Source organism: Aulonocara sp. 'chitande type north' Nkhata Bay, linkage group LG6 (genome assembly GCF_057382095.1).
Source record: "Aulonocara sp. 'chitande type north' Nkhata Bay isolate Kocher_YH1m ecotype deep benthic linkage group LG6, A_spYH_male_GT1.1, whole genome shotgun sequence".
NCBI lineage: Eukaryota > Metazoa > Chordata > Actinopteri > Cichliformes > Cichlidae > Aulonocara > Aulonocara sp. 'chitande type north' Nkhata Bay.
Genome location: NC_141349.1, coordinates 30,912,919 through 30,937,044, shown reverse-complemented (window position 1 = coordinate 30,937,044; position 24,126 = coordinate 30,912,919). Strand labels below are relative to the sequence as shown.

Genomic DNA, 24,126 nt, shown 5'->3' with positions numbered 1-24,126 from the left:
AAGATGCTGAACATATAGCAAGCAGAAAGGAGGAAAAGTGGAAGACCACTAAAAAAGTAAATAGTAATAGTAATAGTAAGCACTAACGCAAGTATCATTCACCCAATCACAAAGTAGTCACAATCGCACTCCTGCATTCATGTGGATATTACTTTGACACGTACCACCCACCAAAACATTGTTGCAGAAGAAACACACTCCCCACAGCATTGGCTGTTCCTTACGTCAGAGGGAGGATGAAGCTCTCTACACAACCTGCCCAGGAGAAACTCAAGTAACAGAGTGAACACTGAACTGCAATGCTGCTGCTCACATAACCTTAAAAATCTGTTGTCCCTGTCTAGTGTTATACACCACAGGATGCAGATATTGACACAGATAAACAGGTTAGAGCTGCTTAGACAGCACGAAGGCTTTAAATGTAGGGACTATGGCTGATAAAGAAACAGGTATGATGGAGATATGATGGAAGTAGTTATACTGTTGTGTTTAGGAAACCAGGTTGAAGGGAAGGAAAGGCAGGGGCATTGGAGGTGAATTCAAGCTGTCCTGCTGTGGTGTAGATAGGACTGGGCTATTTAAAGATTGTTTTGGAGGTGAAGAGAGAGTAAACAGGACAAAGGATATTGAATATGGAGCTACCAGGCAGAAGAAAAGAGGAAGAGAAGATTCATCAATATAGTGAAGGAGGACATGTAGAGAGGTGGTGTGACCGAAGAGGATACTGGGGATAGATAGCTGATCCTCTGTTGTGACCCATACAGGGAGCACAAGAAAGAAGAATTTAAAATGAACAACATAAGAAAACATTATTAAGAAAGAAATAAAGGTGAAGGATTAACTAAACAAAAGCATTGAATTAAAGCCCAACACTGAGCTTTGGCACAACTTTGTAAGATGAAATAATGGTGTCATGTTAGTGCCTTAACATAACACTTTACATTCTGCTTTAAATAACTAAAGACTGAACCACCAAAAGGTAAATACCGCACAGTTGAACTGAGCCTTGTGGGATGGGACACTGAAGAAGATAAAAAGAAAGAAGTTCTCACTTCTAATTTCATGTCAGTTACATTTCATTCGGATGTGAGAGGTGTACTGGGTGTGAAGTTTTTTCTTTTCTTTTTTTAAATCTTAAGAATAAACAGCAGATGTGTTGACTAAAGATCATTTAGGAACTTGCGCATGATATCTAAATAAGAACGCTACAGAGCTGTCATAGATATCGCTCCTTAATGCGTGCTTCATCAGGTTTTTATCATTGCAGCATCTGAACAGGAACAGGATGAGTATCATCTGTACATCTGTCCTGTTTTGAAAGTGTACATCTCACATGCAAAAATATGTTGCAATACTTCTCTTTTTCCGGTGTGAGTGATACATAGTTAATATGATCAATAGAGGCTTTTTAGCATGATTTTATCCATCTGGCTGTAACCAGATGGCCACCATTACAACAAGTCAGTTTGTGAAATTTTGTCCATCCTAGATATTCCAGGATTAACTGCTCTGATTAACTACTCCAGTTTGCATGTCAAAGTGTCCTTGAGCAAGATATGGAACATGCTTTCATGTGTGTTAAATAGAAACTGGTTCGACAGAAAAAGAGCTGTATGAATGTGTGTGTGTGTGTGTGAACAAAAAGCCTTGACTGCTCAAGTAGGATAGATACAAAGTTACAAAGTGGCTGCTGACGCGCATACTTTGTAAAAGTCACCAATGCTCTTGTATATGTTGTTATTCTTGGCTTTTTCTTTTGCATCAGAAATGAGAAACATTAATATAAGGAAGTTCACTTTAATGCACAGTTTTCCTTCACACACTCAAATTAAGTTAAGCTACATGCAGATAGAGAGAAAAATATGTTTCAATATCTTAATGCTCACAAATCAAGGATGTTTGTTTTTGTACAGAGACTTTTGTCTTGTTGTATTTACAGTAATATGATGTCAGGGCTTAGCGTTGTTATGTGAAAGATGGCTTAGTAGCATTTATAGCTTCTGTTATGGAACAGAAACAAAGAAGTGTTCTTTAATAGCCTACAACAGCATACCCTGATTAAACAAAATGTTAAAACCAGAAAACTGAGTTTATTCAAACAACAAAGTGAGAACTTCGGAACTTTAAATGTAATATAAAAGAAAATCTCATCTATTATATTGGTATTCTCTCCACATTTGAATTATTTTAAAAATTGCATCAGCTAGTGGAACTCTATGTATGTGTTAGTAAGTATACAATAATAACAGGAACTTAATGTTTAACAGCAATTTATAAATAGGGTTTCATCTACATGCTCTGCAGACTTCCCTTTAGAGGTCTCCCTAAGGAATTTAAAAGCAGATATAAAAGACTCACAAATTATCAATTCAAAGGATTTTCCACAACCTAGCAAGCCAGCAGTCGAGACAAACATGTTAACATCTGTATGTGATGGAACAATTTTCCTGCTACTGATCACTGTTCCACCTTTTTTTCACAGATCCAAAAGTTTTCATCTCTGCAGTTTGCGTCATTCCAGCAGTTTTCTTCGTCATTGGCTGCCATCACGCCACAGTCTTCGTCTCCAAGGCTGTTGGGCTCCCCGGTTCGCCAGTATCTGAAACTAAAGAAAGTTGCCTTTCAGCCAAGTTGCTGAAATGAAGATTTGCATTTCAGCAACTTATAAACAAAGGAGAAAGTCTTCAAATTAGCTCTGACTTTAAGTCCTACACACACGGTATCCTAACCCTAATCCTAAAGCACATTGATGCACCTGCTGTTGTGATTTGGTGGTATATAAATAAAATTGAATAAAATTGAATAAAGTAATAAGCAGATAGTGATAAAAACAAAGTGTGTGCGTATTACAAAACCCAAGTTACACAAAATGAGATACCACAGCACATTAAGAGATATTTAGTCACAGATATCCACCCACTGAATAGTGAGTACTTATCCTATAGCTTACAGAGGTGTAAAAAAGTGTTTACCCCCTGCCTGGTTTCCTGTTTTGCATTTTTGTCCAACCTACATGTTACACCTGAGAAACAAAGTCACTGACAGCTATCTGTCTGGAAAGGTTTACAAAGGCTTTGAGACTCTTGCAAACCACAGTGAGAGCCATTATCCACAAACAGGGATGAAATTACTTTTTCACACAGGACCGTGTAGGTTTGGCATTCTTCCCCCCTTAATAAACACCCTCATTTAGAAACTGTATTCTGTGTTTACTTGTGTTATCATTGTCTAAAATTTAAATTTGTTTGATGATCTAAAACATTTTAGTGTGACATCTTATATAGATCAAGGCGAGAGTAACCCAAACTTAAAGTTTTCATTAAGATAACTGTCACATCGATGTAATTCTATATGAAGCAATGCCCAAACATAACTCAGTTTAAAAACAAATATAAAAGAGATTATGTGGACAAAGCACACAGCTTTAGTGGCGTGTTAATGACGGGGTGTTTGGCAAATGTAAAAATGTTTTGGTTTTTGAACTTTAATTCTTTTATGTGAGTATTTTATATGAGTGTAGACTTCTATGCAGTTAAACGTGTATATTGTGGGATAATAAGCCAAACTGTGAATTCTGATTTGCAAATTATGGAATTTTAAATAAGGAGGTGGGAACAAATAAATGCAAACTTCTTCCTACTTCTTTTTGAGCATAAACATTGTGTGGATATTGAAATATTCATGACAACTTTACGTCTTCGTTTTTTATGTCTACAAAGTTTTTATGTGTTTTTTTTATAGTTGTTATTTTAGTTATATTTACATGTGAAACTAAAATATATTCTGTTCTGTTCTATTCTAATAGAAGAATATTTTGATATCATACCAATTTTGAACTATAATACATTTACTTCAAGTATATTTACACAACACACAGTGAGGATGAATAAAGTGCTGCTGCTGATGGATGGAGGATTTTATTATGAGTGATTACTACTGCTTTGTGGAGTTTTATTGAGATTAGGATTGATTTATAAATTATCAGTATTTATTATTAAAAATTAAAAATGTATGGACCTGCTGTTCAGCAAACTCCCGTCCACCCACTTCCACGTCCCCTCTTCCTCTGTGTCACTCAGTCCGATCCACGTGTTACGCCTGAACAGCCTTATGAAGTTCTTGTTCCCAGTAAAAGAATCAAGAAAATAAATCTTAGCAATCTTGCAGTTCTTAAAACTTTGTTTCAACTCTTGCAGATTTCAGAATTACAGTCTGTACCTGTTCCTCTGTGCTGCTGATAATCACCAGGTCTGCACCTCTTTGCAAACAGTCCTCTCTGCTGTCACTCCAGGACTTTTTAATATGAGAAATGTAATAAAAATCACCCCTGAAGTATACCCATCCTTGTTCTGTATTGAGATCTGTTCAAAATGTAAACATAAAAAGATAAAAGAAAACGGTTTCATCTACTTCACTAATGATAATACTATTAGTAAAATGGGCTAATATTTAAGATTTGACTCTTAATTTCCAGCATCATACTTGCCGAAAATATTCAGCTTCCTCCTCAGTGACTCTTCTTCTTTAGTCTCATTTTTAGTGGCCTGGTCTGATGTGAAATAAAACATTATGTTAAAGGATGCATTTAGATATATTTAGTTTATTCAGTTATTCCACAGATGGATGGAGGCCAAGACAGTTTGTAGTGAAGAAATTATACAGTGATGTGATAGTATGTGTTAGAGGGCCACGTTTCTTTATTAAAGGAGTGGACAGACAGCTGTAAGTGTTTTGTAATTATTTTATAAATTATTCCAGTCTTATATAATAATATGAGGTTTTGGCCTCATTAAGTAAACTGCTGACAAAGTAATTAGACTGTGATGTTATAATAGAGTGCTGTAAAAATAAACTTGAATTAAGTGGAGTTAGTTGCAGTTTTTCCGATGGTAATGGTAATTATTTCTAACTTCTGTTCGTACACTATTCAAATGATGAATTTTACATTACAGATAAAATGTAAGTGAACTCACGAAGAGCCAGTCGCAGGGAAATGCTGAGAATAACTTGAAGAATAAACAGAAGTCCAAAGCTCAGAACAACTAGTCTGCAGAGTTTTCTTTCTGTGTGCAGAAATCAAATAGACAAACACAAAATCATCTTTATTAAACAGCAAAAAGACTCAAATGTCTAAAAAGTATTTTCATATTACTGCCAGCAGATGAAAAGAAACTCCACACAGTTGGTTGGATCTGTTTGTTTTTGAACAAAACCCTTCACCTGTTTCTGACACTGCCCACGATGGTGGACGATGGTGGAGCGCGTACTTACACCGAGCTGAAATGAAACAAATAAACAATCTTTAAGATACTTACTTCTTGCTGATGTATCAGGTACATTTTCATAGTCCATCTCAGGCTGTTCTTTATTTTATCAGGATAAAATTAAGGAATGTACTCATATAATGATATTTTGAACTCATCCACAAACTGATTTCTCTTTTTCCTGTTTCCCTTTTTTAACACTGAAAAAACAACCTCCTGTTCCTCAAAATACTGACCCTTTTGCTACATATTTGCCCCTGCTTACTTACCACCACAGAAACCAATGAACCCTCTGATTCAGTAACTATTAGATCTGCTTTTCGCAATAACATAAAGTAGTACATCTCTGTAGGACTTTATCAGTCTTTCACATCATTGTGGAGGATCTTTGGCCCACTTTTCTTTACACTGTGGCTTCAGTTCCTTAAGGTTTGTGGGCATTAATTTCAGCACAGCTCTGTAAAGTTTCTACCACAGCATTTTTTTCCGGTTGAGGTCTAGACCTTGAGTGGGGTGTTGCAACACCATAATTTTTCTTTTTCAGCAATTCTGTTGCAGATTTTCTGCTGAGCTCTGCATCCATGTCCTTTACATGACCCAGCTTTAGAATAGAATGCCTTTTATTGCCACTATACACATGTACAATAAGATACAGGGCATCTCATACTCAATGCAGACATGTGGGAAAAGGTGGGTGACTATTTACATATGAACAGTATTCAAAAATAAATAAATAAAATGTACAATTATACAAATTGGGGGGAAAAATAAATAAAGACATAACCTTATACATTTACAGTGTGGGACATTGCATGTAAATTAAGTATTGCACAGTGGTGATGGTAGATGTGTATTCTGTGTATAGAGGAAAGTCCTTGGATTGGGGGGGTGAAACTGTGTTGTCAGTGCATGTGTGAGTTCAGGGTGGTTATGGCGTTTGGGAAGAAACTATTTTTGCATCTGTCCGTCTTTGTGCTGATGCACCTGTAGCTCTTCCCTGAGGGAAGCAGGTTGAACAGGTCAAAACCAGGGTGGGAACTGTCTTTGACAACATTTGCTGCTCTGCGGAGGCACCGGGAAGAATAAATGTCCATCAGGGAGGGGAGAGGGCAGCCGATGATCTTCTGTGCTGCCTTGAGTACTCTCTGAAACCTCACTCTATTCAGCTTAGTGCAGCTGCCGTACCATACTGTGATGCAGTATGTCAGCAGGCTCTCAATGGATGAGCAGTAGAAGATCAGCAGAAGTGCAGCTGCTGCTGGGCCTTGACCACCGCTGTTATGCTGTCTGTCCAGGAGATGTCAGTGGAGATAAGGACATGGAGAAACCGGAAGGTGTGGACCCTCTCCACACAGTCACCGTTGATGAATAGGGGGCTATGTCAGTGCTGTGCCTCTTGAAGTTGACAATGTTCTCTTTGGTTTTCTTGGTGTTCAGTGCCAGGTTGTTCTCTGAACACCATGCTGCCAACTTTAAGACTTCCTCTCTGTCTCCCTTTTTCTCTCCCCTTGACATGAGTTCGACTACCGAGGTGTCATCAGCAAACTTGATGATGAGGTTGTTGTTGTTGTGGGCCAAACTGCAGTCGTAGGTGTAGAGGCAATACAGGAGGGGGCTCAGCACACTGTCCTATGGGGAGCCGGTCCTCAGCCTGTGAGTGGAGACTATAGTCTATAGTCTATAAGGTGTACAGACCTGCATAGAGTTCATATTCATATATAAGATATGACATACACATACAAGCATCCAATCACACTTCCATACAAAGGTTGCTGAGTTCCACAATGATCCAGGATTATTAAAACAAAAGGAAAATGTTTAAACAACATAGCCACCTCAAAAATTTTTTTCGGCATATTTAATTTTTATAAACAAATTGCCAATAAATCTGATCAAATGGAATGACAATTTTGTGCTATACAATATAAAGTTCTTTATAAGAAAACTGAAATCCAGTCCTTTTCATGTGATATACAGTTTATTAGTAAAATGGCTGATTCAGAACGGCTTTGCCAAATTTATCTGAGGTTACAGTGCTAACCACAGCAAGAAGTTTACTTAATGAGTAACACATCAAAGTACTCTGCCTGCCACATTGTTGTCTTGGCAACAAAATATAGTTACAATTGTTATTATTTAGTAGGTAGTAGTACGCTAATACTGTCTTACAGAGAAATAAAGTTCAGTCGGATATTTGCTGACTGTTACTTTTACATAGTCAGAAGTTTTCTTTTTACACACTTGAGCAGTTTTCACTGTTGCAGTAATTTATTAATACACAGCAAAGTATCTGATTTGTCCTTCTTTGTAAAAGAAATTTCACAGTGCTGCTAACTCTTGTTGGTTGCTGTGAAGGGAGATGTTCACAAAAACAGGAAACATGTGGCAAAGCAACATATTTCCTGTTATTAGTTGTGCATTAATAAAGGTTTAAGTCCATGTGTGTTTGAACTTGCATGCATAATGATAAGCCGTTTTCCCTGTGGCTTAAAATACTAGTGCGACAGCCAATTACAGATCCACAATCTTTTCACAGATCCATATGTTTTTTCCATTTGTTTTCATCTTTAACGATCTTCATTTTTCCAAAGTCTTCATCTGGGCCATTGTAGCTGTTGAGCTCTCCATTGTGCCATCTGAAACTAAAGAATCAGCTTTGAACAAGAAATCAGAGATGCATATCAACAACTTGTGAACAAACAGGAACGAGGTCCTCAAATTAGCTGTAGCTTGAAGTTCAACCTGCATCAGTAAAACAGTAACCACTAAATAAATCAAATAACGATAAAATATTGAATAAATATGATATGATTAAATATGAATAATGATAATGATTAACTGTTTAAATCTTAGATATTGTCCGATACACTGAACTCAAGTCTCTGTATACCTGCAGATGCTGCAACATATCACGAAACATTCAATCACAGAATACAATTCACTGAAGGTTGAGTAATTACTTACTATGATAAAAACATATTTATTGATTTGTGAATGCATTTCAGCTACACTCATCTTTAAACTGTTTATACAACATGACCAACATTACTTATGCAAAATGCAACTACTTTGTGGAACAGTTTTATGACTGGTCATGATTGGTCAATATTGACACATTATTAGTGATTATAACTTTAAATTATAAAGAGAATTTATGAACCTTCTGTTCAGTAAAGTCCCGTTCACCCACTTCCAGGTCCCCTCTTCTTCTGAGTCAGTCAGTCTGATCCATGTGAACTCTCTGAATTGTTTAATGAAGTTCTCTCAGTGACAGGGGAAAAATATGAGAAAAGCACCACCAAGGCTAGAGACGGAGCAATACTGGAAGAACAAAGTAGCACAGAGGGAGGTTAGCCAACTGTCAGAGCTGCAGAAAGGTGGGACAAAGAAGGTGCCTGAGAAGTACAGCAAGCTGTCCATACCTGAGGCCTTGAAAACTGCCAAGCAATGGCTCACAGCCCTTGCCAGCCGCTTAAAGAGGTACACCAGAGAGATTGAAGGCAGGAGAATAATCCAGCTGTTCTCTACAGAATCAGCCAAGGTGTACTCTCAGTGGCAGGAGAACAACATGAGAACAGCACTACCAAGGCTGGAGATGGAGCAATACTGGAAGAGCATATGGGAGAAGGGCACAACCCATAATGGCAATGCTCAGTGGCTATTGGAGGGCTGAGGGCAGACCACAGCAACCTCTCTGAACAGGGTCCAGTAACCATCACAATAGCAGACATTCAAGGGTCTCCAATATGAAGAGTTGGACAGCACCAGGCCATGACATGGTTCACACCTCCATGAGCGTCTGGCAGCACAAATGAACCAGCTACTAGTTGACGAGAGACACCCGGAATGGCTAACCGAAGGCTAGACAGTCCTGATCCTCAAGGACCCCCACAAGGGGCCGGCCCCATCCAACTACCGAACAATAACCTGCCTCGGTACCACATGGAAGCTCCTGTCAGGCATCATAGCGGCTAAGATGGACAGACATATGGTTTAATACATGAGTGGGGCACAGAAAGGGATTGGCAAGAATACCAGAGGTGCAAAACACCAGCTACTGGTAGAACAAGCAATCAGGTGATACTGCAAGACCAAGCTGACCAACCTGTGCTCTGCCTGGATTTTCTACAAGAAGGCCTATGACTCAATGCCCCACAGCTGGATTCTGTACAAGATCAACAGGACCCTAAGAGCCTTCATCGGGAACTCAATGGGGATGTGGCGTACAACACTAGAGGCCAACTTCAAGCCCATAGCACAAGTCACCATCAAGTGCGGGATCTACCAAGGAGATGCTCTGTCTCCACTGCTGTTTTGCATAGGCCTGAACCCCCTCAGTGAGATCATTGACAAGACTGGCTACGGATACCGACTATGGAAGGAAACAGTTGTCATCCACCTCCTGTACATGGATGACATCAAGCTGTTTGACAAGAGTAAATGAGACATCGATTCACTGATCCACACTACCAGGATATACAGCAATGACATCGGAATGTCATTCGGACTGGAGAAATGTAGTCGGATGATAACAAAGAGAGGGAAGGTAGTCAGAACTGAGGGGATCGAACTACCAGAAGGCAGTATTTCAGACATATAGGACAACTACAAGTACCTGGGGATCCCACAGGCAAATGGGAACCACAAAGAGGCTGCCAGGAAAACTGCAACCACCAAGTACCTGCAGAGAGTCAGGCAAGTCCTGAGGAGTCAGCTGAATGGTATGAACAAGATCCGGGGTATCAACACCTACGCCCTACCCGTGATCAGATACCCTGCCGGGATAATAAGCTGATAATAAGTGAGCTAAGATCCTGTGGGACCTCCAGACACAGACGGACAAAATGGTGATGGCTAAATGGCTAACCAACTGGACATAGAGGTGGTGGACAAACAGAAGAAGGTGGCCGTAGGGATAGATGGAGCGTTTCCGAATGATAGTAACATTAGGAAGAAGGAACACGAGAAGCTCGAGAAATACCAAGGGCTCAGAGAAGAGCTCGAGAAGATGTGGAGGGTGAAGGTAACAGTGGTCCTAGTGGTAATCGGAGCACTAGGTGCAGTGACTCCCAAGCTAAGTGAGTGGGTCCAGCAGATCCCAGGAAAAAAAATCTCTGTCCAGAAGAGCGCACTCCTAGGAACAGCTAAGATACTGTGCAGGACCGTCAAGCTCCCAGGCCTGTGGTAGAAGACCTGAGCTTGAATGATAGACCGCCCGCAGGTGTCACGGTTCTGGGTTCGTTGGACCCAGTATTTTGAGTTTATTATATTTCGGTTTAATTCTGCTTCATGGATTGTTTTCTTATTCTCGTAGTGATGATGATTATTATTAGTTTCTTGTTTCTGTTATCCGTGCTTAAGGATTTGTTCTCAGTTATATCTCATGTTTAGTATAGTTCAGTTCCATGTGTCATTTTCTGTCTCTCTGTGTTGAGTCCTTGTCTCTGAGTAGTAATTCATGTTTCCTGTTTTATTGTGAAAGTCTTTGTCTTATGTTAGTGTGTGCAGCTTGGTTCCCCCCGTCTCGTTAACCCTAATCTCTCCCAGCTGTGTCTCCCTCCTGTTGCCCATTCGTTGATTACCACCCTGTGTATATTAGCCCTGTGTTTTCCTGTGCTCAGTGTCGCGTCGTACCCTCAGAATTATGCCTGTGTGTTCAGTTCTCAGTGTCATTGTTCAGTTCACGTTGTCGTTTATCACCAGCAATAAAGCTAAGGTTCTCAGCTTCAATTCAGTCTCAGAGTCTCGCATTTGGATCCTCCTCTCCATCCGCCTGCACACAGAGCCCTGACAGAATGACGCGACCACAAGATGGATCCAGCGGACTCACCTTTTGCCTCAGAGGGAAAGTACCTCGCTCAGCTGTGGGATTATTGCTGGCGCATAATTCATGCTGTGGATAACTACAAGAGGCTTCCAGAGGTAGTGTTTCTAGACAACTTCTTGTCATCCCCTACCTTCGCCATAACCTTTCTGGACATTAACGGATTAAAAACAATAGTAACAGCTCTGAGGGCCAGTTTTTGTTTTGAACTGTTTGGCATGGGCGGCCGGAAGGAGGATTCTGCTGCTCTCCTGGAGGCCCTCGCCACTTGGTGCTCTCGACGTCAGCAATATGTTTTGCCAAGGTTCATTGCCAAGTCGTTCGAGCCACCTTTAAAGAAGAAATGCAACCCTCACCATCATCATCCAACCACACTTCCATTCTCACCTGTTGTACGGACTGGTGCAGATTTCATTTCCACACCTTCAGCTCAGTTAGCTGATCAGCAGCCACCTTCAGCTCAGTTAGCTGATCAGCAGCCACCTTCAGCTCAGTTTTCTGATCAGCAGCCACCTTCAGCTCAGTTTTCTGATCAGCAGCCACCTTCAGCTCAGTTTTCTGATCAGCAGCCACCTTCAGCTCAGTTTCCTGTGTCCCCTGCTCAGCAGCCGTCTGTAGCTCAGTTTCCAGTGTCCCCTGCTCAGCAGCCGTCTGTAGCCCTGTCACCTACTCCACCGCTTTCATCTCAAATTCAGTCACCCGTAGCTCAGTCTTCATCCCCGCTACCCATAGCTCAGGCTCTACCACAATCAGACCTTCTCCAAACCTTGTTACAGTCCATAGCCCAGTCAGTAGCGCAGTTAGTGGAGGAATCATTAGCTTTGTCATCTGCTAAGTCAGCCTCTCATCTTCACCCTCAGTCAGGGGTCCCTACTGCCTCTGGCCCTGAATCTGCTCCAGCTGGAGGGCCAGAGGAGTCCGTCCAGCCTCATGTTTCGTCTGCTGGGGGTTCGGGAGAACCCAGCCAGCCTCAAGTTTCGTCTGCTGGGGGTTCGGGAGAACCCAGCCAGCCTTATGTTTCGTCTGCTGGGGGTTCGGGAGAACCCAGCCAGCCTCATGTTTCGTCTGCTGGGGGTTCGGGAGAACCCAGCCAGCCTCATGTTTCGTCTGCTGGGGGTTCGGGAGAACCCAGCCAGCCTCATGCAACGTCAGCTGGAGGGCCCGAGTCGCCCGTCCAGCCTCATGCCTCGTCAGCTGGAGGGCCCGAGTCGCCCGTCCAGCCTCATGCCTCGTCAGCTGGAGGGCCCGAGTCGCCCGTCCAGCCTCATGCCACGTCAGCTGGAGGGCCCGAGTCGCCCGTCCAGCCTCATGCCACGTCTGCTGGAGGGCCCGAGCCACCCGCCCAGCACATCCTCACCTCTGCTGATGGTCCGGGGAAGTCTGTTCAGCCGTCGTCTGCTGAGTCATCCCCCGCGACTTCTACATCATCACCATTCGCATCACTGCCTGCAGCGTCGCTGCCGTCAGGTTCCGCAGCCGTCCCGCTGCCTTCATCCACGCCTGGTCCAGCCTCCGTGTCTTCATCCACGCCTGGTCCAGCCTCGTCTGGTCCTGCCTCGTCTGGTCCTGCGGTTGCCACACCGCCGTCAGGGCCAGCTCAACCCGTTCCGCCTCGCCTCTGCCGGCCGTCTTCCGGGCCTCTAAGTTGGCATCATGGCCTTCGGGGACGGCCTCCAGAAAGCGTTCGTGGTCGCCACTGGCATCGCGGCCGAACTCCGGACCTGCTCAGTGGCCGCCACTACCTTCCAAGTGGTTGGCCTCCTGATTGGTTTTGCCTCCGCCGCCGTTGCCGTGTGCACGGTCGGCCTCCAGAACTGTTTGCCCGTCGCCGCCGTTGCCGTGTGCACGGTCGGCCTCCAGAACTGTTTGCCTGTCCCCGCCGTTGCCGTGTGCACGGTCGGCCTCCAGAACTGTTTGCCTGTCCCCGCCGTTGCCGTGTGCACGGTCGGCCTCCAGAACTGTTTGCCCGTCGCTGCCGTTGCCGTGTACACGGTCGGCCCCCTGAACTTTTCATGGACTCTTGTTGAGCTCTAGTTTGGTTTTGTTTTTGATCTGTTTTCCTGTGTTCTTGGACTGTTTTCTTGTGTGATTGGACTCTTGTGCTCCTTTTTGTTTCGGACCTACACCCTCAGGTAAAGAACACAAACATATCTATAGATATTACAATGTACATGTTGCTGAGGTTTTGTGCATAAACCAAACTAAAAATAGAACAGAGAATTTCATACAAATTGTCTCAAGAAAACAAAAGACCAATTTCAGGGAACGTAATCTGGAGTCTGGTTTACTGTAGAGTTACTGTGGTTTTGAAATCCTTTTTGGCTGTTAATTTTGATTGAGACATACATTTTTGTTTAATCCTGGTCTGCTCTTTGCTGATTTTCCAGAATGTGTGGGTTTTTTTTTTCAGTTTAGTTTTTATTGTTTAATAATGTTTGTATTAGTTTCAATGTTGGTTTAATTTTACGCCATTGCTGGCATTTGCCTGACTGGAAGGAGTTTAGAAGAGAAATAATAATGCAATCAAATACTTTGTGACTAACAGCATTTGTGTCACTGACAACAAAACAAATTATCAGATGTTGATGATGCATCATTCCAGCTGTTGTAAGAGTTGTAAGTATCTATCTGTCCACAGTTGTCTTTTTTCTCATCATTTAGCTCACCATTTTTCCAGTAGCTGAAAAAGAGGTAATATTATAAGAGTTAAACTCAACAGTTCAGTCAGTATTTATACTTTCATTACCAAGATATTAATCAAATTAAGCTAGTTAATGTACATGACATAACAAGACTTTCTGAACAAGAGAGGAATTTAATTTTCCTTTCAACCTTGTTGTCATTCGAATCTCACATACCACTGTCATTTCCTGCTCGAAAAAGACATGACCAAAATGAACGGAGTATTTCTCTACAATTACAAACCCCATCTAAACAATCTTGGTATCAAAATAAAGCTAATACTTCTGAGATTTCATTGGATAAATATTACAGCAGATGTTACTGTGTCAAAGTTACTGAGGCTGGAACACAGAAAAAGTAGATTTTTTTCCTCGCCTAATTTTTTAAAACCAACCAACCAGAATTTGCAAGGCCGAACCCCACGTGGACACAGGGTGTGATCTACTCACGTGTCTGTAACTGGGCCTAAATTGGCAATTGTTGGCAGAAGTGGCTCTGATGCACAGGGCCATGCAGAGACGTCTGAAAGTGCAAAAGTAGCCTATGTTTTACGTGATGGGGTGCAATGTTGCAGTTAAGGGGTTACTGCTGCTCCTGCTGCTAATAGTGCCGAAGGGCACTGATAGTGTGTTGATCTGAGACTGTAGACATTAAAAAGTCTATAGGCGAGATAGTAGCTGATTAAACAAGTGTTATGTGTCGAGGCTACCGCTGTGTGCAGGCAGGATGTGGACTCAAATGCAGGATTGAGAAACAGGAAGTTATCTGAAAGCACAGCTTTATTTGCTGGAACATCCTTTGTCAGAAGTAAACTTTACCAAAACAAACCAATAATCTCAAACTGGAACTAACTAATCTTAGGAAACTAAATCTAGGAAGCATAGACTAGGAGAGCAGGACTGAGAAGTAGAAGTTCTCCTGAACACGGAGCAGGAGACACAGCATGGAGAAGGTGTAGACGGGCCACGGGCGACCGTGACTCAAGAGTTGGGAGTTCGCCTTGTAATCGGAAGGTTGCCGGTTCGAGCCTCGGCTCGGACAGTCTCGGTCGTTGTGTCCTTGGGCAAGACACTTCCTTCACCTACCGCCTACTGGTGTTGGCCAGAAGGGCCGATGGCGCGATATGGCAGCCTCGCTTCTGTCAGTCTACAACTGTAGCTTGCCTCCACCAGTGTGTGAATGGGTGGATGACTGGGTGTGTAAAGCGCTTTGGGGTCCCTAGGCGGGACTAGTAAAAGCGCTATACAAATACAGGCCATTTACCATTCATGACAGTAACGACGAGACAACGATCAGTTACATTTTATACCTTTTTCAGAGTACTGTATATATACTGCCACAAGTTTTCATCATGGTGCTCATCCATAATCCTTCCCTTATTCCCAGTGCTATAATCTCTAGTGCTATAATTTGCAAGCTCCTTTGACTACGATCACCTGGATGACTGAGAACCTTTACAGACATAGTGCTATAATAATAAAGTAATGAGAACCTGTTAAGCCCCAACACCCCCGTTACCCCAGTGGATGCTTACAGCGGGAAAAACCCTAACCCCAAAGCCTCCAAATTGGTGTTATAATAAAATGTTTAGACATATAACAAATACTGACTTCTATCTTCAGGTGCTGAATTTGTAAAGAAGAGTTCCTGCAGAGCTGCTGTGATTCTTCTGGGTCTGCTGTGTGTTTTCCTCCTGATTGGACTCATAAATGTGGTTTGTCTTTGTGAGTACAAAAGAAATGTAATTAGCATGCTAAAATCCTCAAAGGTGATGCATTTATTTCATGATGATGTGTCCACCACAGCCACCCAAAGCAAATCTCATTGGGAAATGGAGAAAGCGGTGCTACACCAGCCTGTTGACAATGTGACCGGCGAGAGAAAGCATTTAGAGAACATTTTCAACAACTTGACAACCAAACAAGACCAATTACAGGCCAGTCACAACAATCTGGTTAAAGAGAGAGACCAGCTCCAGAAAAGATTGGAAGACATGACCACAAACAGAGATGACCTTCAGAGAAAGCTTCAGTGTAATTATATCTTAATGCTTGATGGCCGATTTATCTCTAACAGCATTTTTGGCTCTGTAACATTTTAACAAATTTAGCTTTTTAAAAAGCATGGTGAGGCAAGAATCCTGGGTTTGTGTGGAGTGTGTGGAGTTTGCATCATGTTCTCTCTATGTTTGCAGGGTTTATGCTCTCTCTCTCTCTTTCTGTGTGTGTGTGTGTGTGTGTGTGTGTGTGTATATATATATATATATATATATATATATATATATATATATATATATATATATATATATATATATACATATATACATACTTATGTGTACATATATGTGCAGTATATATTTACGGTGGCCCCTAGAGACAAAGCACGTACAAACTCCAAAACACTTGCAAAATCCAAAATCCAAAAATCCTCTGTTTTAGTCTTTGTTCTACACACATTTGTATTAGGTTTGCACACACACACCTGTTCCTCTCGGTTCTTAATAATCATCAGGTCTGAACCTTTTTGAAGACAGTCTTGTCTGCTTTCTTGCCAGGATTTCTGCTCTGAAGAAACTTGGTACAAACTATCACTGAAGGCCACCCAATTTTCTCTGCAATCTGTTTAAGAAAAACAGAATAATGGATTGGATTTATATAGCGCTTTTCAAGGCACCCAAAGCGCTTTACAATTCCATTATCCATTATTCATTCACTCTCAGATTCACAGACTGCTGGAGGCAAGCTACAGTTTAATAGAATAAGAATAATAATTTGTGCTTGCTTTGTGATAGGTAGCATACATAAAATAAGTAACGAGCCTTTAAAGGCGGCTCATAACTGGGAGAAGAAATCAGTGGTACAAATTCAAAGCACTTCAATTAATATATACGATGGCCCCTAGAGACAAAACACTTGCAAACTCCAAAACACTTGCAAACTCCAAAACACTTGCAAACTCCAAAACACTTGCAAACTCCAAAACACTTGCAAGCTCCAAAACACTTGCAAGCTCCAAAACACTTGCAAGCTCCAAAACACTTGCAAGCTCCAAAACACTTGCAAGCTCCAAAACACTTGCAAAATCCAAAACACTTGCAAATTCCAGAACACAATGGAAGTGCTCCAGGACGCTGGGCAGTGTTGAGCTCGATTTGCAAAATAAACGGCAAGTGTGTCTGTATGGGATGGTGTAGTCTCCGTCGCGCTTCCCAGGTTGCCTAGCAACCATGATACTAACCGCTGGATTGTGTCATACAACTTTGTTTGACAGAAATGAAGGAGAACATATTTTGTTCATTTGTTTGTTTGTTTCTACAAGAGCTTTGTGTGATTTGATAAGTATCTGAGGCTGAGACCACAGGACAGTAAAACATGATTTTTGGGCTTCATTTCTGTACTGAACAGTCATTTAAGATTAGTTAGTAAATAACAATTAGCTAATGTTGTTCATGAGACTAAAGTCATATCACTTTGGTAATGTAAATATAATATGGCCAATATTATAGTTATTATATTAATCATTATTGGCTATTACAGCAGTGAACATGAACTCTGTGTCAAATACTGAGCCTCAGTACAGATTCAAGTTGCAGTTATTTATATGTCTTATCACCTTAAATCTTCACTCAAAGACAAGTATCTTTGACAGTGCATATATAGGTGTATCATATATAAGAGACAAATGTTGTTCCTTCAGTATGTTGGCATTACTAAATTTGGCTCATTGCTTACATATATTTATAAAAAGAAAATGTACGAGCTGTGATAACTGTTTCTGATAAAATGAAGAGTAGACTGATATATGAAATATTCCTTTATTGGGTGAGAAAATCAGACCATGTCATAACTGCTGTAGCTGTAAGTCATACAGAATAGATATCAGAGCCTTAAACAGGCTGACTTCTGCTAAATGGGTCAAACTGGGCAGAAAGTATACAAACACATAACATCCTTATAGAATGTGATGTAACACTATAGATCAACTTGCCTCAGAATATATAAAGCATATAAACAATTACAGCAATATGATGCAACAAACACAGCAGTGCTACTGATCCAAAATACTCAAAGCTTCATAGAACTGGAACAAACATTTATTTTTAGCTCCATTCTGCTGCTGATACATACTTTAGGTTTCTGAATATTAAACTTGTTGCTGCCTTTCATAGTGTGTAACTTGAAGGCCCTGAGTACTTTCTCCCACACTGAAAACACTGGAATGATCAAATTATTTGAACATTACCTAATAAGACTGATTCAGGACAGACAATTAGTTATGTTAAACTTTCCTAGCAGTCCTTCAAAAACAGGGAACAGTCTGTCTATTCTCTCCATCTGTCAGCTGCTGCTGGCTCTTCCTCTTCCACACACTGCTGAGTTTGTCCTGGTGGATCATCAGGGGTGCAAAGCCTCACAGATGATGTGCAGCAGTGGGTCCCTCAGTCTGTCCTCACTCTGGACACTTGCAGTTGTCACACATGGAAATCAAATGTGTGATAAGCTGCAGGATTCAAACACAAGTGTGACTTATAAATGAATGTTCATACTTTTATTACACAATCAGAGAGAAAGAAAAAGAGAGAGAGTGCAGGACAGACAGACAGATGACAGTCTCAGGTGTATACACTGCTACAAAACAGCACAAAAGAAGGATTGTGTTATTACGAAACAAGAAGAGTTCCCAGATGGTACAGTGGACACATGTGTGACTCCTGTGATTAAAGCATCTTTCTTTCAGCTTAACGAGTGAACCGTCAGCTCGTTCAAACACACGTTAAAGTCAGTTTGGCTCGACCCCACCGAACAGAGGCAGCAATATAACATAGCTAACATTAACAGTGCAGTGAATCCTGCTTGTGCCGTGATATTCAGGACTGCAAACCAAGCAGCATCACTGACTTTCAGCTTGTTGTGTTTGTGGATATATGACTGACTTTAATTATCCATAAAATCATCACATTCTCTGTAAGATTAAAGTCAACTATTGAACGGCATATATTTTGAAGTAAAGGCTTTAAAACCAAGTTAGTACAAAAATCGCTAATGTCACATAACTTTCCCGACATGCGGCCAACAGTAATGTTTTAATGTTCTTCATTATAAAAACATTTGCGCATAAATAAGTGACATAATATTCAGTACTTACTTCTGAAAGTTTACTCTTCGGCGGCTCCGCTTCCGCCGTTTTTCTCGGCAAAATTATCCACACCACCGCCGCGCTATGAAATCTGGGATATGTTGGGCCATGAAGGCTACACCGACCCATCCTTAAAATTCAGGGAAATTAAGGCCGCATTTGAGGGCCGCATTTCGAGCAGCCTTTGAATTGGGACACCCTTCATCGTGTCGCTGTGACGTAATCGGCCTTAAAATGCGGCCTTTAAGGTTGCAGACCCTGAATTGGGATACAGCCCAAATCCGGTCATTGGTACTTCCTGGCTTGTGTAGTTTCTAGGTAACAAAAGCTCAACACTGCCCCTAGCTTCCTGGAGCACTTCCGTTGTGTTTTGGAATTTGCATGTGTTTTGGGGTTTGCAAGTGTTTTGGAGTTTGCAAGTGTTTTGGAGTTTGCATGTGTTTTGGAGTTTGCAAGTGTTTTGGAGTTTGTACGTGTTTTGTCTCTAGGGGCCATCGTATATATTAATTGAAGTGCTTTGAATTTGTACCACTGATTTCTTCTCCCAGTTATGAGCCGCCTTTAAAGGCTCGTTACTTATTTTATGTATGCTACCTATCACAAAGCAAGCACAAATTATTATTCTTATTCTATTAAACTGTAGCTTGCCTCCAGCAGTCTGTGAATCTGAGAGTGAATGAATAATGGATAATGGAATTGTAAAGCGCTTTGGGTGCCTTGAAAAGCGCTATATAAATCCAATCCATTATTCTGTTTTTCTTAAACAGATTGCAGAGAAAATTGGGTGGCCTTCAGTGATAGTTTGTACCAAGTTTCTTCAGAGCAGAAATCCTGGCAAGAAAGCAGACAAGACTGTCTTCAAAAAGGTTCAGACCTGATGATTATTAAGAACCGAGAGGAACAGGTGTGTGTGTGCAAACCTAATACAAATGTGTGTAGAACAAAGACTAAAACAGAGGATACACTGATGCATCACTTTAAGTTCTGCATGTGTACATTTCATTTCTTTCTTTCTGGAAAAGAACTTTGTGAACCAGTTCAAGAAGTGTTTGTGGATTGGACTGACTGACTCAGAGACAGGGGACAAGGAAATGGGTGGATGGGACTTGAATGAACACAAGGTTGAAATAAAAATAAAATTCCTCTCCTGTCCATAAAGTCTTCTTATGTCATTAATGTTTATGTTGATTCATGGTTTTCTTCAGTTTTTGTTCTTCGGCAGAATATTTTTAAGGTGGTTATCTGCTATAGAAGTGTGTGTGAGAGCGTTTCAGTAATAATGTCCCTTACGCATCTCATACTGTTTTCCTTCTCTAACCCCAACCGGTCGCAGCAGATGGCCGCCCCTCCCTGAGCCTGGTTCTGTCGGAGGTTTCTTCCTGTTAAAAGGGAGTTTTTCCTTCCCACTGTCGCCAAAGTGCTTGTTGGGTTTTTCTCTGTATCTATTATTGTACGATCTACTGTACAATAGGCGACCGTTGTTGTGATTTTGCGCTATATATTAAAAATATATATACAGGGCTTTAGAGTGCGACCAAATTTTTCAATGGTGCGACTAAAAAAAATCTTATGTCGCACCGGTGCGACCAACTGTTCGAGTAGCAAAAAATAAATAAAATAAAAAATACTCTGCAACTCTGAAAGTTTCCGTGTGGTCAACAGCAGACACACATTGTGCCCCTGTTGTGGTCTAAACCAATCAGAGACAGTCAGGGGCGGGCGCTCTCTGAGTGGTCGTGGTCTAGATATTCATGTAGTCCGTGTGTACATTTGAAAGTGCAGGGCGGGCGGAGGGAAAGAGTAGCTTGAATAAAGTGATATCGATTAGTTAAATCCTGAATCGACTTTTAAACATAAATGTGTTTTGCCAGAAACGCCATAATCTCAGGTTAAAGCTCAGAAAACTTTTTCAACAACCACCAAACAGTAAATGAGAGCAGGTACACGGATTCCACACAAAGACGTAAACACAGAGCGCGGACCCAACGCATCAGAATCAGCTTTCTCTTTCTCGGCTTTCTCACCCGGCGGCACGTACATGGCTTTTGGGGCTGAAAGCCAACAGCTCACTGATTCTGATGCGTCGGGTCCGTGCTGTGTTTATGTGTTTTTTTACGCTAGATTCTGAGCTGCAGGTTTTGTCTCTCTCCAACCAAAATTCACTGAATCAGCAGCAAACTACTCTTCACATTTGATAAACATCGTCATGAGTTCCCTCTTACTTTTGCTGTTTTGCCTCCACCACAATAAAAATCACCCTTCATGCACAGCTCTCTCTCTTGCTCTCTCTCTGTGTACTTCAAGAACAGTTTCCCATCTCAAATCTGTTTTCTGCATTATCCATTCGCTTATTATCCACCAGTCTACCGTTATTTACAGCACTGTTGGCCGCTGTCTTTTTTTTTCTTTTTTTACTTAATGACCTCGGACAAGAAAGACTAATTTCTGCTGTTCAATACTGAAGACATTTAAACTTCTTAAAACTATGCAAAATTGCAGAATATTTTTAAGGTTATCTGCTATAAAAAGCCAGGCCAGGACAATCTCCTTCATGTGAAAAACGGGATGGACTTTCATAGCTGTTGGAAGCTGAAGACGATAAGTAACCGGGTTGTTTATTTACTCATGGCTGCAAAGTTTCTTCATCCAAGTATTAAAAACAATCTTTATATTTAAATGTATCTTTGTTTTCAGCATTAACACTGTGAGGAATTTTGAAGTCATTCAACAAATATGTAGGGCTCTTTCTTCCATTTGCACAATATCTATAAAATTAGAAACATCCTGTCTCAGAGTGACGCTGAAAAACTGGTTCATGCATTTACTTCTTCTATGTTCGACTACTGTAATTCATCATTATCAGGATGTCCTATAAACTTCCTGAAAAGTGTTTGATTTGATCCAAACTGCTGCAGCAAGAGTACTGACCGGGAACAGAAAGAGAGAGCATATTTATCCTGTGTTGGCTTCCCTTCATTGGCTCCCTGTTAAATCCAGAATCAATTTCAAAATCCTGTTCCTCACATACAAGGTCTTTTATAATCAGGGCTCATCTTATCTTAATGACCTTATAGTAACATGTCACGCTATTAGAGCACTTCACTGTCAGACTTTAGGCCTACTTGTTGTTCGTAGAATTTTTCAAAGTAGAATGGGAGGGAGAGCCTTTGATTTTCAGGCCCCTTTTCTGTGGAACCAGCTTCCAGTTTGGATTCAGGAGACAGACACTATCTCTACTTTTTAGATTAGGCTTTAAACTTTACTTTTTGCTAAAGCATATAGTCAGGGCTGGATCAGGTGACCCTGAATCCTACCTTAGTTATGCTGCAATAGGTGTAGGCTGCAGGGGAATTCCCATGATGCATTTAGTGTTTCTTCTTTAGTCACTTTTCCAACCCACTATGTGTTTATACACTTCTCTGTATTTAATTATTAGTTATTATTAATCTCTGGCTCTCTTTCAGAGCAAGTATTTTGTCCTGTTTTTCTCCCCTCACCCCAACTGGTGGCGACAGATGGTCGCCCCTCCCTGAGCCTGGTACTGTTGGAGGTTTTTTCCTGTTAAAAGGGAATTTTTCCTTCCTACTGTTGCCAACAATACTACACTCAAAAGGATGTAACAATGGCAGTTTATTTGACTTATGATTACAGTTATCACTTTTTGAACACTTTTGGACAATTCAGTGTTTAAATAATGGTGCAAGTAATGGTCAAGTTGCAGATTTCAGCATCAGTGATGTTGAGATCTGAAACTTGACATGACAAACATACACCCTAAGACTATCTTTAGGATAAAGAACAACCAGTTCTAGAAGTGATGATGTGGCACAAACAGTACAGATGTCAACATCAGAGGTGTACTTATAAGTGACTTAGGAGTGAGCAATGAATATACCAGATGCCCTTCATCCATTCATTCTCCTCATGTATGGACATTGCTTGTGGTGTAAAGTGTCCAAAGTATTAATACTCTTTGCTGACGATACAAACATCTTCTGCTCTGGTGATGATGTGCAGAATTTATTGGAGGATATGACTAATGAAATAAGTAAAGTGAAGTTCTGGCTTGATAAAAACAAATTATCATTAAATTTGAATAAATCTAAACTTATGTCATTTGGAAATAGTAGTTTAAATACTAATGCTAAGATTCAAATAAATGGTGTTGATATTGAAAGAGTTAGTGAAAATAAATTTCTGGGGGTAATAATAGATGAAAAACTTAACTGGAGGCCTCACGTAAGATACATTCATTCCAAAGTATAACAAAGCATTGCAATACTAAACAAGGCAAAGCAGGTATTAGACAGAACATCACTTCATATTCTCTACTGTTCGCTGATTTCACCATACATAAGCTATTGTGCAGAAGTCTGGGGCAACAACTATAAAACCACATTGCCTTCACTTTTTACTCTTCAAAAAGAGCAGTTCGAATCATCCACAGTGCAGGTTATAAGGGAACATACAAACTCACGATTTTTGCAGTCTGAAATATTGAAAATTGTCGATCTAGTGAAATTCCAAACAGCACAAATTCTATTCAAAGCAAAAAATAAAGAACTGCCAGGTAATATTCAGAGTATCCTTTTTTGAAAGAAGTTATAATTTAAGGGGTTTTTGTAACTTCAAAACAGGGAAGGTGCGTACTACAAGAAAAAGCTTTTGTGTTACTGTGCATGGAGTGAAACTGTGGAACAGTTTGAATATGGAATTAAAGCAATGTCCAAACATAAAACAGTTCAAAAGGAGATATAAAAATTTGATATTCTCGAACTATAAAGACAAGGGAAATATTGAAATTAAGTGAATATCTGTGGGCGACCGTGGCTCAGGGGGTTGGAAATCACATCTGTAACCGGAAGGTCGCCGGTTCGATCCCTGGGCTCTCTGTCCTGGTCGTTGTGTCCTTGGGCAAGACACTTTACCCTACTTGCCTACTGGTGTTGGCCAGAGGGGCCGATGGCGCGATATGGCAGCCTCGCTTCTGTCAGTCTGCCCCAGGGCAGCTGTGGCTACAACTGTAGCTTGCCTCCACCAGTGTATGAATGTGAGAGTGAATGAATAGTGGTATTGTAAAGCGCTTTGGGTGCCTTGAAAAGTGCTATATAAATCCAATCCAAAAAATATCTCTATTTAAAAAAAATCATGATGTGATATTATAGTATATATTATATCAGAAATCTGTTCACTATTTTTATTACAGATTATATCAGTAAG

At 40.9% G+C, this 24,126-nt stretch overlaps 1 protein-coding gene across 2 annotated transcripts; it reads right to left on the bottom strand.

Moving 5' to 3' along the window:
• Positions 1–1,796: 1,796 nt before the first annotated feature.
• LOC147328120 (C-type lectin domain family 4 member M-like) lies at positions 1,797–11,153 on the bottom strand. Of its 2 annotated transcripts, XM_086296279.1 has the most exons (7): positions 8,425–11,153; positions 5,316–7,906; positions 4,974–5,063; positions 4,487–4,549; positions 4,219–4,361; positions 4,018–4,118; positions 1,797–2,605 (listed from the first exon to the last, which is right to left on the bottom strand). In XM_086296279.1, the coding sequence occupies exons 2-7, from the start codon at positions 5,350–5,352 to the stop codon at positions 2,458–2,460; spliced, it is 582 nt and encodes a 193-aa protein (XP_086152405.1). In that variant the 5' UTR covers positions 5,353–7,906; positions 8,425–11,153; the 3' UTR covers positions 1,797–2,457. The 2 variants fall into 2 exon arrangements, with proteins under 2 accessions (XP_086152405.1, XP_086152404.1); XM_086296278.1 differs by having other exon boundaries at positions 5,316–11,153.
• Positions 11,154–24,126: the final 12,973 nt, after the last annotated feature.